The 15219-nt window shown below is 39.0% G+C and overlaps 1 protein-coding gene across 6 annotated transcripts in view; it reads left to right on the top strand.

The window, feature by feature from the left end:
* TLK2 (tousled like kinase 2) overlaps positions 1-15219 on the top strand; it is a 117789-nt gene that overhangs the window by 50617 nt on the left and 51953 nt on the right. For 5 of the 6 annotated variants that reach the window (XM_025890033.2, XM_025890034.2, XM_073883087.1 and 2 more), the window contains 2 exons: positions 236-331; positions 8333-8497. In XM_025890033.2, the coding sequence (XP_025745818.1) occupies positions 236-331; positions 8333-8497 (261 nt within the window). The remainder of the gene's footprint in view (positions 1-235; positions 332-8332; positions 8498-15219) is intronic. The other variant, XM_073883089.1, reaches the window with a different exon arrangement.

Below are 15219 nucleotides of genomic sequence, written 5' to 3'. Positions count from 1 at the left end.
TCTAGCCATGTTTTCTTTATATCTTGGTACATTTCTGCTGGAGCTCCCCCTTAAAATCTCATTGAAAAGATAGCAAAATTTGACTTACATGGCATTTTCTCTTTAGCATAAGATGTATTGACTTATTAAAGGGGCCATATAATTAAGACCTGTTTGTGTGTTAATCTTTTACTCTCCTTATCTGAAGCATAGTACTGTTTTGAATTATTCATATCCATTTCTCCCTGTTGGCCAGTTTGCTGGGGGAAGCGGGCCAGGAACCAGCCCTGGCAGAAGTGTTCCACCAGTTGCACGATCCTCACCGCAACATTCCTTATCCAATCCCTTACCGGTAAGCATTCACCTGGAGAAATTTGACACCTGTTGTAGGAGACAAGAAGCCCAGGAACACTCAAGCAGTTTCTCTTCCGTTAATCACCCAAGGGGAATGAGGCATTAAGGAGAAATATTCATAGTATTACCTGTGAACCACTTAGATTCAAGTCTGTATCCGTAAATTTATGTTTTACAAAGAGCTAACCCTATTTCTCAGTATAGTAAGTTATCTCTAAGCCTACAGCTCAGGGTCCTGTCAAGGCAATAATTGCCAGTTCAAATATTAGGCTTTTATCCTTGCCAAGCTTATATATTCCTATAATTGAATTCTGTTTTTTAAAAAAATTTGGTCAGCTCCTGGCATTTGATTGATTTTTCAAGGCTTTCTCAGTGATGTGGTAGAGAAGCTAATGTTACACAAATATGAGATAGGTTTGTTTCCTTTTTTTTTTTTTTTAAGATTTTTTATTTTTAAATAATCTCTACACCCAACGTGGGGCTTGAAGTCACAACCCTGAGATCAAGAGTCGCAGGCCCTACCAAATGAGCCAGCCAGCCCCCTCCCCCTCCCACCCCATTTTCCTTCCATTAAGTGAGAGTTGAAGGTCCTAAAAAACATTTTAGTCAGTTCAGTGGTTCTCAACTGGGGGTAATTTTGCCTCTCGGGACGTGGGGCAATGTTGGAGTAATTTTTTATCACAACTAGAGGATCAGAGGAGGGAGCTGTGGGCATCTAGTAGGCAGAGGCCAGAGATGCTGGTAAACATCTTAAAAGGTACACAACAGGCCTCACAATACAGTTACCTGCTCCAGATGTCAGTGGTGCCAAGGTTGCGACTCCCTGAGCTAGCTAGCGCATACGGGATTTTGTGTTAATTTACTTGCGTGTCTTGGGATAATTTGTTGATACTGTACAGGATCTTTGTACTCGAGAATATGTTCTGGCCGCTGATGCCTCAGGTATTGCTTTGGGATCTTGGAGAAAAGGGGTCTCCCTGAGATCAGTTTCTTTTTAGGAACATTGTTTGACTCTGCTGCCTCAGCAGAGTTGGGTAATAGTACTCTTTCCCTAAGTGAGTCTTCTGCGTTGAAGTATTGAGCATGCACTTCTTCCCCTCTTCTGTCTCATAAAGTCATGCATTCATTAGGATGACTACAATTATTAAAGCACTTAGGAAAATGTATTCAACTCGAAAATTTGGCTATTTTGTCATCCTTGTCATATTTAAACATGTTAGAAGTATTTAATGTGCAGAACTGTTTGGTTAGATTGAGGTTTTTTAGGTAACTGTCGAGGAGGCCTGTGTCTTTATTTTTCTTAATATATGTTTATTTATATAATTAAAAAAAATTTTTAAGTAATCTCTGCACCCAGTGTGGGGCTCAAATTTACGACCCCAGAGATCAAGAGTTGCTCCACTGACTGAGCCAGCCAGGTGCCGCTATTTTTCTTAACTTTAAAACCAGTTAAAGTATTTAAAATACTCCAACACAAAAAGGAAATATTACAGCTCCCCCTCCCCAAACCCCCTTATGCTCCCTGCCAGTTATTAGCCCCCTCCCTGCCATTGAGGGCAGGCACTATCCTGACTTCTAACGGCATAGATTTTTTTTTTTCTGTTTTTGTACTTTGTATGAAAGGAATCATACAATATGTAATCTTATGTCTGGCTGCTTTCATTCAACATTTCTTCTATGAGATGCATCCATATTGTATGTTGTTGTAGATCATTCACTGTCATTGGTGTGTGGTACAATTTTAATACTTTTATTTAATAACTATATTTTAATCTTCATATGGTTAATCTCTTGCCCATCTTCTTCTACTAGAATGTTAATCCTTGAGAGCAGGGACTTTGCTTTGTTGTTTATTGCTGTTTCCATCTCTCAGTATTTATTATATGAAGGTATACTTTTTTTTTTTTTTACTATTTCTTCGACTTGACATGAAGAGATAATATTTTGTTCAATTTTCAATCTCTGACACCCAAAAGAGTGCTTGGCACAAACGGCAGACGTTCAGAACTGTTGAAAGGAAAAATTGAGGGATAAAGAATTACTTTATCTTTTCTCCCCTAAGTGGTTCTTTTGTATTTTTTGTTGAAAACAAAAAAGGACCTAGAACATGAGCCTTTTAATGAAGGAGTTTGGTAAACTACAGCCCACAGCTGGCAAGCTAAAAATGACTTTTAGATTTTTCAAGAGTTGTAGAGACAAAGAAGAATATATTGCAGACATGGTATGTGGCCTAAAAAGCCTGAAATATTTGTCTGGCCCTTCACAAAAAAACATTTCCAGGAAATCATTATAAAATTAACTCCATGTAATCATTACTTAGGCCAAGAAGTAAAATATTTCCAGTACTCTGGAAACCTGTGTGCTCTTCTGATTACAACTCTCTCCCTCTACCCTGGAAACAACCAACCACTGTTCTAATTTTTGTGATTATAATTTGCTATTTCTTACAGTTTGACCATGTATGCATCCCTAAACAAAATAGTTTCATTTTGCCATTAAGTCAATTTTGTTAATTGTGGCATTTAATCACAGTGTTTAAATTTTCTATATTGTGATTTTGGGCTGTTTGTTCTAGCAATTACCAAGAGAGGTATATTCATATCTCTCATGGTTGTGGGAGTTGTTTGTTTCTTCCTGTATTTATATTTTTGCTTTGTGCATTATTAAGTGACTCTCTTCATTTCTTGCGATACTTTTTGCTCTAAATGCATTATATCTGATATTCAGTATATCCAAATCGTTGTATAGGTATTTCCATTTTTATACTATCAGCTTTTCATTATTATTTCATTATGTTTCAGTATACCTGAAAAATATATAGTTGAATTTTTTGTTTTTTCAGTCGAAATTATTTTTTTAACTTTAGCATCTATTTTATTTACTATATTGGGTTTAAATATACCATCTTTTAATGTGTTTTCTACTTACCCTGCATGTTCTCTGTTCCTTTTTCTTTCATTTCTTTTATTTGGGTCAGGTTTTTGGGGGGGTTGGGAATCATTTCCTGTTCTCATCCTCTGCTGGTAGCTAGGTCCTAGCCTGTGTTTCTCTGAGAAATTACCACATGTATCTTCATTTTGCCTGGGTTTGATGTTAGTAGTATCTTGATCCTCCTCTCAAAGGATGATGTCAGAACATTAACTCCATTTACTTGCAGCTAACTTGGTGGTGGTGGTATATGTTTGTATTTTTTGTTTTTAGCCTCATACAACATTATTTTATGCTGTCAGTGTTCATTTACCTCTTTCTTTGTACTTCTTTCCTTTTTGCATCTTACACCTTCCACCAGGGGTCACTTTCCCTCTGCTTGAAGTACTCCTTTAGTATTCTTTTATATGTATCTGCTGGGGAGTGAACTCTGTAGGTTTTTGTTTGTTTAAATAACTTTATTTTGCTTTTATCCTTGAAAGATATATTTTTTTAAATATTACTATTATTATTTTTTTTAGATTTTATTTATTTATTTGACAGAGAGAGACACAGCGAGAGAGGGAACACAAGCAGGGGGAGTGGGAGAGGGAGAAGCAGGCTCCCCGCCGAGCAGGGAGCCCGATGTGGGGCTCGATCCCAGGACCCTGGGATCATGACCTGAGCCGAAGGCAGACGCTTAATGACTGAGCCACCCAGGTGCCCCGAAAGATATTTTTGCTGTGTATATTAATTGGGCATTTTTATTTCTCTTAACGATCGAGCGTATTATTACCGTCTTCTGGCTTCCATTGTACTATTGAGAAAACAGTTTTCATTTACTTCTTATTTCTATGAAAGTATCTGTTCTTTTTTTCTCCTGGCTGCTTTAAAAATCTTTATCTGTGTTCTGTAGTTTCACTATGATGTGTCCTTTTATTTCTCTTGCTTGTGATTTGTTGGGCTTCTTTGTTGGGTCTTGTACCAGTTCTGGATAATTATTAGCCATTGTCTCTTCAGATACTATTTCTGCCCTGTTCTCTTTTTCTTCTTCCTGTGAAATTCCAATTAATTGTATGTTAGACCATCCCACCTTATCACCTTGCTTTTTAACTTTTTTCTATTTTCTTTTTGTCGCCATTTGCTCCATTTTGGATTGTTTCTTGCCTTCCAGTTCCAGATTCTCTGTTTTGTTGTATCTAATTTGCTGTTAACTCCACTGAATTCTTAATTTTTGTTATTTTATGTTCCCTGCTGATATTTTCAAGCTTATCTTCTCTTATTATTTTTTTGTAACCTAGTAGACCTTGTTTTATAATCTATTTGATAATTCTGGCATTTGAAGTTTTTGTGAATCTATTTGTTGTCTCTTTTATGAGTCTGTTTGTTTTTCCTAGCTGTTGCTCCGAGCTTTATTTCTTTTATGCTTCGTATTTTTTTTGAATGTGTGCTGTTCATTGTTCCTGAAATATTGTTTGTGAAATTTCTTTGAGATCTAAGACAAAGATGTGTTCCTCCAGGGAAAATTTTTATTTGCTTCTTCCAAGTGCCTAGAGATTTCACCCATCCAGTACTACTTTCAGCTACTGAATTTGTGGCTTTTATTTTGTTTGTTTGTTTCATCCACCCATTCAGTATTGATCTGGATTGTGTTAACATTTCTCAGGGGAGCTCCTGCCTCCTGCATTGCCAAGGCAACTTCCTTGTAGTTCCTTGAGGGTGGAGGAAATTTTTCTTCTGGTTTTCATTTTCCCTGAGAGTGTAACCTTTGGGAAGCCCTGGAAGATTGACATGTGAAGGGTTTCCTGTTGAACCCCTGCCCCCAGTGGACTTTGTTTGGCCAGTGATTATCTGCTTGGCACCATGTGCCCTGGAAATAGAGATTCAAGATCTGCAGGTACCCTTAGGGCAGATGTGACTTTGGTACTTCATTTATGTGTCTTGTGTTCCTGTTTCCCTTAGTTTTGCCCTGGCAGATCCCTACTATTTTATCAACTCTTCAGTGCTTTTAGTATCTTTTTTTTCTTATTTTGCCCTATTTTTATGATTATCTTATCCTGGCCTGCTGTATTTCCAGAAATACTCAAAAGTCTTTCAGCCCTTGGCAAATACTTATTGAGTACATAACAGAATGATTAATTTTATTTTTTTATTTATTTATTTTTTTAAAGATTTATTTATGTGAGAGAGTGAGAATGAGAGAGAGAGAGAACATGAGAGGGGGTAGGGTGACAGGGAGAAGCAGGCTCCCCGCTGAGCAGGGAGCCCGATGCGGGACTCGATCCCGGGAGTCCGGGATCATGACCTGAGCCGAAGGCAGTCGCTTAACCAACTGAGCCACCCAGGCGCCCCAGAATGATTAATTTTAGTATCGTGGCTTCGGAGTTGCAGTCTCCCAGGTAGTGCAAATATCGTTGTGACTGGGTATCACGAATGCTCTGGAACCTGAATTTAAATAATTGCATTTGGTTGGGGTAGGAGCATTGGTCTCAAGGAGGTGGATTCTGCTTACAGATTAAAAAACTAAATTCCTTTGTTGGGATTATTTTGGTTAGTTTATTTTACTTTTATTTTCTGAAAGGAAAATGGTAAGACGTTTTCCTGATGAAAGGATACATGCTGACTATGAAAGTCCAACTCAGAAGTGGTAAAATAGAAAGTCTCCTCCAGAAGAACTATTATTAAAGAGTTTAGTGGGCATAAACATATACATGTATGCTCTCATATAATAGATTTTCTCATTTCTGTTGTTTATTTATTTATTTAACCAATATCCTGTAAACACTTTTGTGTCCTATAAATAGCACTGTAATGAATGTCCTTGTATATAGATCTGTACTTAGGCATTGCTTTGCCTTTGGATAAATTTCCAAACTATAATTTCTGAGTCAAAGAATATGCTTACTTTAAAATGTCATCACTTAATTGCTAGCGGGTTATCAGCAGTTTGTGGGTCCCAGTTTCTGCGTACCCTCCTCTAATACTAAAGCTTAGCTTTGTAGTCTTTGTCAGTGAGAAGAATACCTTGTTTTACCTTGCATTTCTTCATTAGTGATATTAAACATCTTAAGTTTAATGGCCTTTTGGATTTCTCTTTTAATGCTTATTTAGTCTCTTTGCCATTTATTTATTGGAGTATTTGTTTTTTTCTTCCTGATGAGTAGGAACACATTATTTTTTAAGATTGTTAACTCATTGTCATTTATATGGTAAACATTTTTGCCTGGTTGAGTTTTATCTTTTAACTTCATGTTGACTTTTGCCATTTGGGTAAAAAAATTTGGAGTCAAATTTATCAGTGTTTTTCCTTTATGCCTTAGTGGTTTTGTGTTATTCTAAGATGGTCCTATATGGTTTATATTTTTAATGTCATGCCTAAAAAATCCTTCACCACTAGAAAGTCATAAAAATACTTGTTTATATTTTCTTGTAATTTTTATGTATAAGGAAGCAGTCTACTTTTCCCTTTTTTCTTACACCTACACAAATATCCTACCATCTTTTTAATAAGTTCCCACTAATCTGAAATACACTTTAGTCGCAAATTATATATCCATATTATAGGGGTCTGCTTCTGAGTTTTTTATTCCGTGCCACTGATTGATGGGTCTGCTCATGTACCAGTATTATACCAATATAGTTATGTTGTTTTGTAGTATGTTTTAATAACCAGTCAGGTTTCCCTGCTATTCTTTATCAAAACTTACGTTGCTAATCTTGACTATTTTTCCATGTGAACCTCGATTACTGTGTGAAATTCCACAAAAACAACCCCCCAAAAGAAAGCAAGAGTTAACCTCTGTGATCACTGCACCACCATAACACTCTCTCTCGCAGAAAAAGAAAAAGTAAACAAGAAGCCTTTGAGCATTGGCTTTTAGAAAACTTTGACTTTTATAAAACTTGAACGCAGGAGCATGGTGTCATTACGTAGGTCATGTTTTACATCTGTCATTGAAGCTGTGGTGTTTCTTTATAGGCAGCCCCCATATTTCTTAAGTTCTAAACTTATTTCTATTTTATAGATTTTTAAAAATTTTGAATCTGCTTTTTCTTCCATTACATATTCTGATAATAATAAATTATTTGTCTATGGGGTAGCTATTGGTTTTTGTATGTTTACTTTATATTCAACCATTTACCAAACTCTTGTTTGTTGTTTTTCAGTTGATTTGCTTAGTTTCCTTTGTGAATAGTTATATCATCCAAAAATGACACTTTTTAATCTTTTTAATATTTTCCAGTGTTTATACCTCATTTTCCTACCCTTATCATATTGGCTAAAACTTCTATAATAATGTTGAGATGATTGTGATATTAATATGTTATCCCCTGTCTAGTTTTCCTGACTTTGATGAAAGTGTCTCTGGTATGGCACCATTGATTTATGTTGATTTCTGAAAAAATACTCTTGTTGTATTAAAGATGGATAACTTCCAGTGTTTTTTGTTTTTGTTTTTTAAGAGTTGCCCAACAATGTGCAAATCCTTTTTGACATCTAAAGGGAAGAATCTTGATTCCCCTTCCCCCACCATTAATGTACTGAATTAATCAGTAGATTTGCTAATAATGAACTATTTTTACATTTCTGGAATAAACCATACAGTTGTGTTATATTATTTTTTTAGTGTTTTGTGGAACTTGTTTTGCTTGTATTTATTTTCGATTTTTGCATCTAAGAATAGTACAGTGAGGATAGAATTGAGAGTGAAGTAAATTCTGCCTGTAAATTCAGGGACAAATGTCTTAATCTTCGTTTACCTACAGGATAGAAATAACATTTCTTTTGTAGGTTTGAGGCTATTTTGAAGTTGATTTGTTGAACTCTACAAAGTAAACTGCAAATGCCGTTACGCAGATATAGAACAATGAAGATATAATTTTCCAGAACTCGAGTAAGATACTAACTCAGATTTATAGATAGGTTATAATCCATGATGCTCTTATTATGCTTTCCACATTTGTTTTCAGAAAAGGTGTTTTTCAAAACTACCCTTATTTTTGATAACCGTGTTTTAATCTGTTAGACGTTTTGGCAAGTTTCAGGTTTTCTTTCTCACATAAAGTGTGTGTTTTCACTCATGTCTTCCAGCGGCGAGTAGAACAGCCCCTGTACGGCTTAGATGGAGCTGCAAAGGAGGTGCCGGAGGAGCAGTCGGCGCTGCCCACCCTCATGTCAGTGATGCTGGCAAAACCTCGGCTCGACACCGAGCAGTTGGCTCAGAGGGGCGCTGGCCTCTGCTTCACGTTCGTTTCAGTGAGTACCGAAGCCGAGCTGCTTGCAGATCTTTATTGCCCTGGAGCCCCTTGATGAAGTTTGAGGAATTACTTTGGTGAAGAGATGATGACATCTCTAACTATGTGACTTCTAAAGGTAGTAGTGTGGTTTTACCCCGTCTCCCTTGGTACAAGGGGGCTGAGGGAGACTGCTTTCCTTAAGTCTGAGCACATTAGGGGTGCCTGGGGGGCTCAGTCGGTTGGCTGTCTGACTCTGGTTTCGGCTCAGGTCATGATTTCAGGGTCGTGGGATCGAGCCCCATGTTGGGCTTTGCACTCAGCGCTCAGCCTGCTTGCCCCTCTTTCTCCTCCTTATAGGTGCTCGCTCGCTCTCTCAGATAAATAAATAAAATCTTTTTTTTTCTTTTTAAAGAAGCAGATAAACCTTTAAAAAAAAAAAAAAGTCCAAGTACATCAAGGGAAAGAAAATACGGTTTTAGGTTGACAGAGAAGTAAAGGACGTGCAGATCAAATTCCATTACAGCCAAAGTATGTGTCTAACTAAAAAAAAAAAACTCTCCAAACTCCAGGCGTCACTTATTTGAAGCAGTATTGAGGTCAGTAAAAATTTAGCACATAGGCAGGCATTCTGTAGCATGTTTGCCAGTCATTTCCCCTCTGTGGTATTTGGGTGACCTGTATGCTTGCCTTTTCTCACCTCTTCACAGTTACTTTTTCCAGGAGTATTTGGTTACCCGTTGGTTGCTTTCTCTCTCTCCTTGAAGAACCAAGAATTTGAGTATTATGAAAATTTGACCCCATCTGTATTTGCCAAATTATAATGCAGTTTGACTCAAAAGTTGTTTTTTTTGTTTTGTTTTGTTTTGTTTTTTGGTTTCTCTGCCCAACTATGGGTGGTGTAAGGCAAAAGAAAGCCCCATTGCCCTGTTTTTCCATTCAGAGCTTCCATTATGTGCCCTTGCCCATTCTTCCATTCAGAGCTGACGTCACCACCGATCCAAACTCTTTCTCTTCTGCTGGTTCATTTTCTTCACTTACAACCTAAATTTCCTCTTACTCGCTTTGTGGATTCTGAGTCATTAATCCACATGCAGCTGTGTATTCAAAAAGGCCATGAGAACAGTGGGTCCCTTAAGGAAAGGAAATAAAAATTATGAAATAATTAGATAGGGAGCCATTGTGCACCATTTGGAATACTTTCCTACGGTTATTGCTTTTCCTCAAGAAAGAAATATTACAACTTTTAAACTTACAGAATTTTTTAATTATCAAAAGAATGGAGAGACTTCTTGTGTGAAGGCAGTATAATTTTACCTGTGGGTGGCAAAAGAAACACAACATAAAATGGGAGAATTGACCAGTATAATCCTCTGGGTGGGCCTAACAGCAGTATGCCATAGTTTGTATGAGAATGTCGTGGTTCTCTGTGGTATTGTTCTAGAGAATGTGTCTCTGTGTGTATATATAAATTACATTGTGTGGGGGCGCCTGGGTGGCTCAGTCGGTTGAGCGACTGCCTTCGGCTCAGGTCATGATCAGGATCGAGTCCCACATCAGGCTCCCTGCTCAGCGGGGAGTCTGCTTCTCCCTCTGACCCTCCCCCCTCTCATGCTCTCTCTCTCTCTCATTCTCTCTCTCAAATAAATAAATAAAATCTTTAAAAAAAAATAAATTACATTGGGTGTTTACTATTCACTATTAAATCTTCATCTTAGATCTAACTTTCTCAGGCAAAACTTGGATAATCAGAGGTTTATTTGTCCTTACGTTCTTTTATTGCCTTAAAAGCTACCTCCATTTCCCCTGAGGGGAGTTCCCTTTATTCATTGCACAAATACTTAACTGAATGCCCACTCTGTGACAGGCATATAATTAAGTACACAAGAGTGGCGCCTGGGTGGCTCAGTCAGTTAAGCGTCTGCCTTTGGCTCAGGTCATGATCTCGGGGTCCTGGGATTGAGCCCCACATCAGGCTTCCTGCTCAGCGAGGAGTCTGCTTCTCCCTCAGCCTCTGCCTTTCCCCACCGCTTGTGTTCTCTCTCTTTCTCTCTCTCACTCTCTCTTGCTTTCTCAAATAAATAAAATGTTTAAGAAAAAAAAAAGTACACAGGATTTTGATCAACAAAACTCAGTCCCCTAATGTGAGCGAGCCTTCCATAAAATGTATGGGCATGCAGGCTTGGGATGGGTGCACATGGATAACCACCTGCTCAGTCCTATCAGCTAGTACACTCAGGCTGTCAGAGGAGTTGCAGATGCTACAGCCAGATTGTTCTCATGTAGAAGAAAGATGGCAGAGAATAGTAAGAAAATGAACATGTCCGTAGAAGGAACAGGGAGATGGTACGAAAAGCAAAGGCCTAAATGGTTTGGTACAGTTCTGAATCTCTTTGATTCTCTGTAGTTCCAGCCAGGATATAAGCTTAGTAATACAGAGAAAGAAGAAAGCAAAAGAGTTAACATTAATGTATAAGAAATGCTTTGAATTAATAAAGATAAGCAGTTTCCCAAAAAATAGGCAAAGGCCATCAGCTGACAGTTTTACAGGGCGGGAAATAAGACAAATGACGAATAACATGAAAAATGCTTAACTTTAGCCATGGAGAAGTGTAGAATATAACAAGGTAACACTTTTGACCTATCAAAGTGTCAAGGATTGTTTCATTTGATAACTCTCAGTGTAGGTTATAGTTTAGACACACATGCAAGTTTTATACTGACTCTGAGTTGGTACAGTCACTTGGACATAGCTGAGTGTTAATGTAGCTGAGTGTTAAATTTACATATCCTGGGGTCCAGAAACTGCATTCCCATAAAACTATACAAAGATGTTTATTGTTTATAATTGCAGAAATCGGAAGCATTTTCCCTTCACCAGTGTTTCAAACGAACTTGGAACGAGGGTATCTGTGACCTCCACACTGCTAACCCCAGTGATCATTCTCAGAACTTACTGTCTAGGATGATTCATAAGCCACAGTTGATGACTCCCTTCTCCAAGCACATGTTCTTCTCTTGGCTTCCATTCTTCTGGTTCTTCCTCATTTCCCAGACCACTGAATAGTGGAGTGCCCCTGAGCTCCGGCTTAAGACTTTTGTCTACCTTTATTCTCTATGTAATCTCATTTAGTTTCTTTGCTTTAATTATCACCCATATGCAGAGCATTTCCAAGTTTGTATCTCCAGCCCAGAGCCCTGCCCTGAATTCCAAACCTGTATAGTCAGTTGGTACTAGTCTTCTCTTTATGTCTTTTTTTTTTTTTTAAGATTTCATTTATTTATTTGACAGAGAGAGAGAACGAGCGCACGAGCAGGGGGAGCAGCAGAGGGAGAGGAAGAAGCAGGCTCCCCACTGAACAGAGAGCCCAATGTGGAGCTTGATCCCAGGACTCTGGGATCAATACCTGAGCCGAAGGCAGACTCTTAACCAACTGAGCCACCCAGGCGCCCCTCTTTATGTCTAATAAGCATATCAAATCTAGTATGTCCAAAACTGAATTCTTCATTTTGTCCCCTTGCTCCAAACCCATTTCTTCCATAGTCTACCACATCTCAGTAACTGTCAACTCTCCTTCTAATTGTTTAAAAACCATGGAGTCATTCTTGTCTCTTTTATTTTATATCCCAATTACAAATCCATCAGCAAATCTTCCTGTTGAGAATATGTCCAGAATCCTACCGCTTCTTTTATTTATTTATTTATTTATTTATTTATTTATTTATTTATTTATTTCATTTATTTATTTATATGAGAGAGAGAGAGCACGAGAGGGAAGAGGGCCAGAGGGAGAAGCAGATTCCCCGCCGAGCAGGGAGCCCGATGCGGGACTCGATCCCGGGTCTCTGGGATCATGACCTGAGCCGAAGGCAGTCGCCTAACCGACTGAGCCACCCAGGCGCCCAGAATCCTACCGCTTCTAACCCCTTCACTACTACTTGAACTAAACCATGTTCTCCCACTGAAGTTACGGTACTAGCCTCTCAGCTGGATTCTTTTCTCCGACTTGTGTTTCCTTTTAATTTGTTCTCAACAGATCAGAGTGATGCAGTCATGCCTGCTCAAAGGTGCTGAAAATGGCACATAAAGCCTTGCATGGGCTGTTTCTCCCCATTGTGCCATCTCTTACTGCCCTCTCCTTCCCCTGCCGGATTCCATCTACACTGGTTACCTTGCCTCCTCAAATGCTACGTGGCATGTTCTCACCTCAGGGCCTTTGCACTTCGTGTTGCCTATGCCTTAACATTCTTCTCCCACATAGTAAGTAATCATGCCCTGTTCCCTCAGTTCTCTAGTCTCTGCTTCAGTTTACCCTGTTAGAAAGGCATACCCTAACTGTACTGTAGAAAAGAGCAACTCCTCCCTGCCCACCCCACACAGTGTCTAGCTCCTATGTCCTACTGTTTCTCCTTAGTCTTATCTCCAGCTGACCTGCTATAATTTACTTCTTTGTCTGAACCCCCTCCCCCGCCGTGTAAACTCATCAGGTCAAGGACTTTGTTCACTTTTGTATCTCCAATGACAGAACAGATCTTCTCTAACAGAAACCTGGGGCAATTCTATGTTGCATGAATTGATAAGACATCCTTCACATAGGTCTAGTGGAATGCTACACAGTTGACAGAAGTGAGATAGGTATATATAGTTTTGGTTTTTTTTTTTAAGATTTTATTTAAGAGAGAGTGTGTTCCCATGAGTGGGGCGGGGCATGTGGAATAAGAGAGTGAGGGAGAAGCAGACTCCCCACCGAGCAGGAAGCCTGATAGAGGGCTCAATCCCAGAACCCAGAGATCATGACCTAAGCCAAAGGCAGATCCTTAGCCAACTGAGCCACCCAGGCGCCCCTAGGTATATATAGCTGACCCTTGAACGACACGGGGTTGGGGCATCAGTATCCATGCAGTCAAAAATCATGCAGTATAATTTTTGACTCCCTAAAACTTAACTCCTAAAACTTAATTACTAATAGCCTACTGTTGACCAGAAACCTTACTGATAACATAAACAGCTGGTCAACACATATTTTGTATGTTAATTGTATTATATATGGTATTCTTAAAAGTAAGCTAGAGAAAAAGTGTTACTAAGAAAATCATAGGATAGGTCACTTGGGTGGCTTAGTCAGTTAAGTGTCTGCCTTTGGCTCAAATCATGATCCCAGGGTCCTGGGATTGAGCCCACTATCAGGATCCCTGCTCATCGGGGTGTCTGCTTCTCCCTCTCCCTCTGCCCCTACCCCGCACTTGTGTGCGCTCTCTCTCTCTCTCTCTCTCTCAAATAAATAAAAATAAAATCTTCAAAAAAAATCATAGGAGAGGGGTCCCTGGGTGGCTCAGTCAGTTAACTGTCTGACTTCAGCTCAAGTCATGATTGCAGGGTCTTCGGATTGAGCTCAGCTTCGGTCTCTGCGCTCAGCTGGAAGTCTGCTTGTCCCTGTCCCTCTCGCTCTGCCCCTCCCCCTGCTCGTGCTCTCTCTCCCTCTTTCAAATAAATAAAATCTTAAAAAAAAAATCTAGGAGAAAAAACATTTGCATTACTGTACTTATCAAAAAAATCCACATGTAAGTGGACCTGTGCAGTTCAAAATCCTGATATTCCAGGGTCAACTGTATATGCTAACAATGAAAGATGTCTCCATGTGTGTTGATAAATAAAAATAGCAGGTGGCAGAATATTATGAGTTTGGTCCTTAAAATGTTTAAAATTACATTGCTAACATAATTTTATGTGGTTTTTTATGAGGGCGAGGAGGGGCAGAGGGAGTATCTTGAGCAGGCTCCTTGCCCAGCATTAGCCCAGTGCAGGGCTTGCTCTCATGACCTGAGCTGAAATCAAGAATTGGTCACTTAACCAACTGAGCCACCCATGTGCCCCAGTTTTGTATGTTTTAACATAGGAAATTCGATTTCTTTTTTTTTTTTTTATTGAAGTATACTTAACATACAGAAAGTTCGATTTTTTAAAATTCTAAGTTAATTTTCTAAATTGTAAAAATAGTACATAGACATGGCCCACAAAAAATTAAAGTGATGGAGAAGAGTGAAAGTCTTTTCCTTTGCACCTGTCAGAGATGTAACCACTGTCCACAGTTTTAGATTTTCTACTGATTTACCATTTTAACTTCAAATAATGTACCTCTTATTTAGTTAACTTTGTTTTTTTATTTTATTTTATTTTTTTAAAGATTTTATTTATTTATGTGACAGAGAGACACAGCGAGAGAGGGAACACAAGCATGGGGAATGGGAGAGGGAGAAGCAGGTTTCCTGCGGAGCTGGGAGCCCGATGCGGGGCTCCATCCCAGGACCCTGGGATCACGACCCGAGCCGAAGGCAGACACCTAACTAACGACTGAGCCACCCAGGCGCCCTTTATTTAATTAACTTTAAACGAGATCTCTCTGCTTCCCATTATAGGAGATGAGTTTAACATATTCAAACTATCACCCAGCTGCTTTCTCATCTTTCAGTTTTTTAGTTATTGTCACACTATATGTGTGTGATACTGGGTTTTTTCCTTTTTTTTTTTTTTTTTTAAGATTTTATTTATTTATTTGAGAGAGAGAGAATGAGAGATAGCACGAGAGGGAAGAGGGTCAGAGGGAGAAGCAGACTCCTTGCTGAGCAGGGAGCCTGATGCGGGACTCGATCCCGGGACTCCAGGATCATGACCTGAGCCGAAGGCAGTCGCTTAACCAACTGAGCCACCCAGGCGCCCTGGGTTTTTTCCTTTTAAGTATATAT

Source organism: Callorhinus ursinus, unplaced genomic scaffold (assembly GCF_003265705.2).
Source record: "Callorhinus ursinus isolate GAN/ISIS: 27379988/994484 unplaced genomic scaffold, GSC_fseal_2.0 scaffold50, whole genome shotgun sequence".
Classification (NCBI taxonomy): Eukaryota; Metazoa; Chordata; class Mammalia; order Carnivora; family Otariidae; genus Callorhinus; species Callorhinus ursinus.
This window is presented reverse-complemented; position numbering and strand designations above follow the sequence as displayed.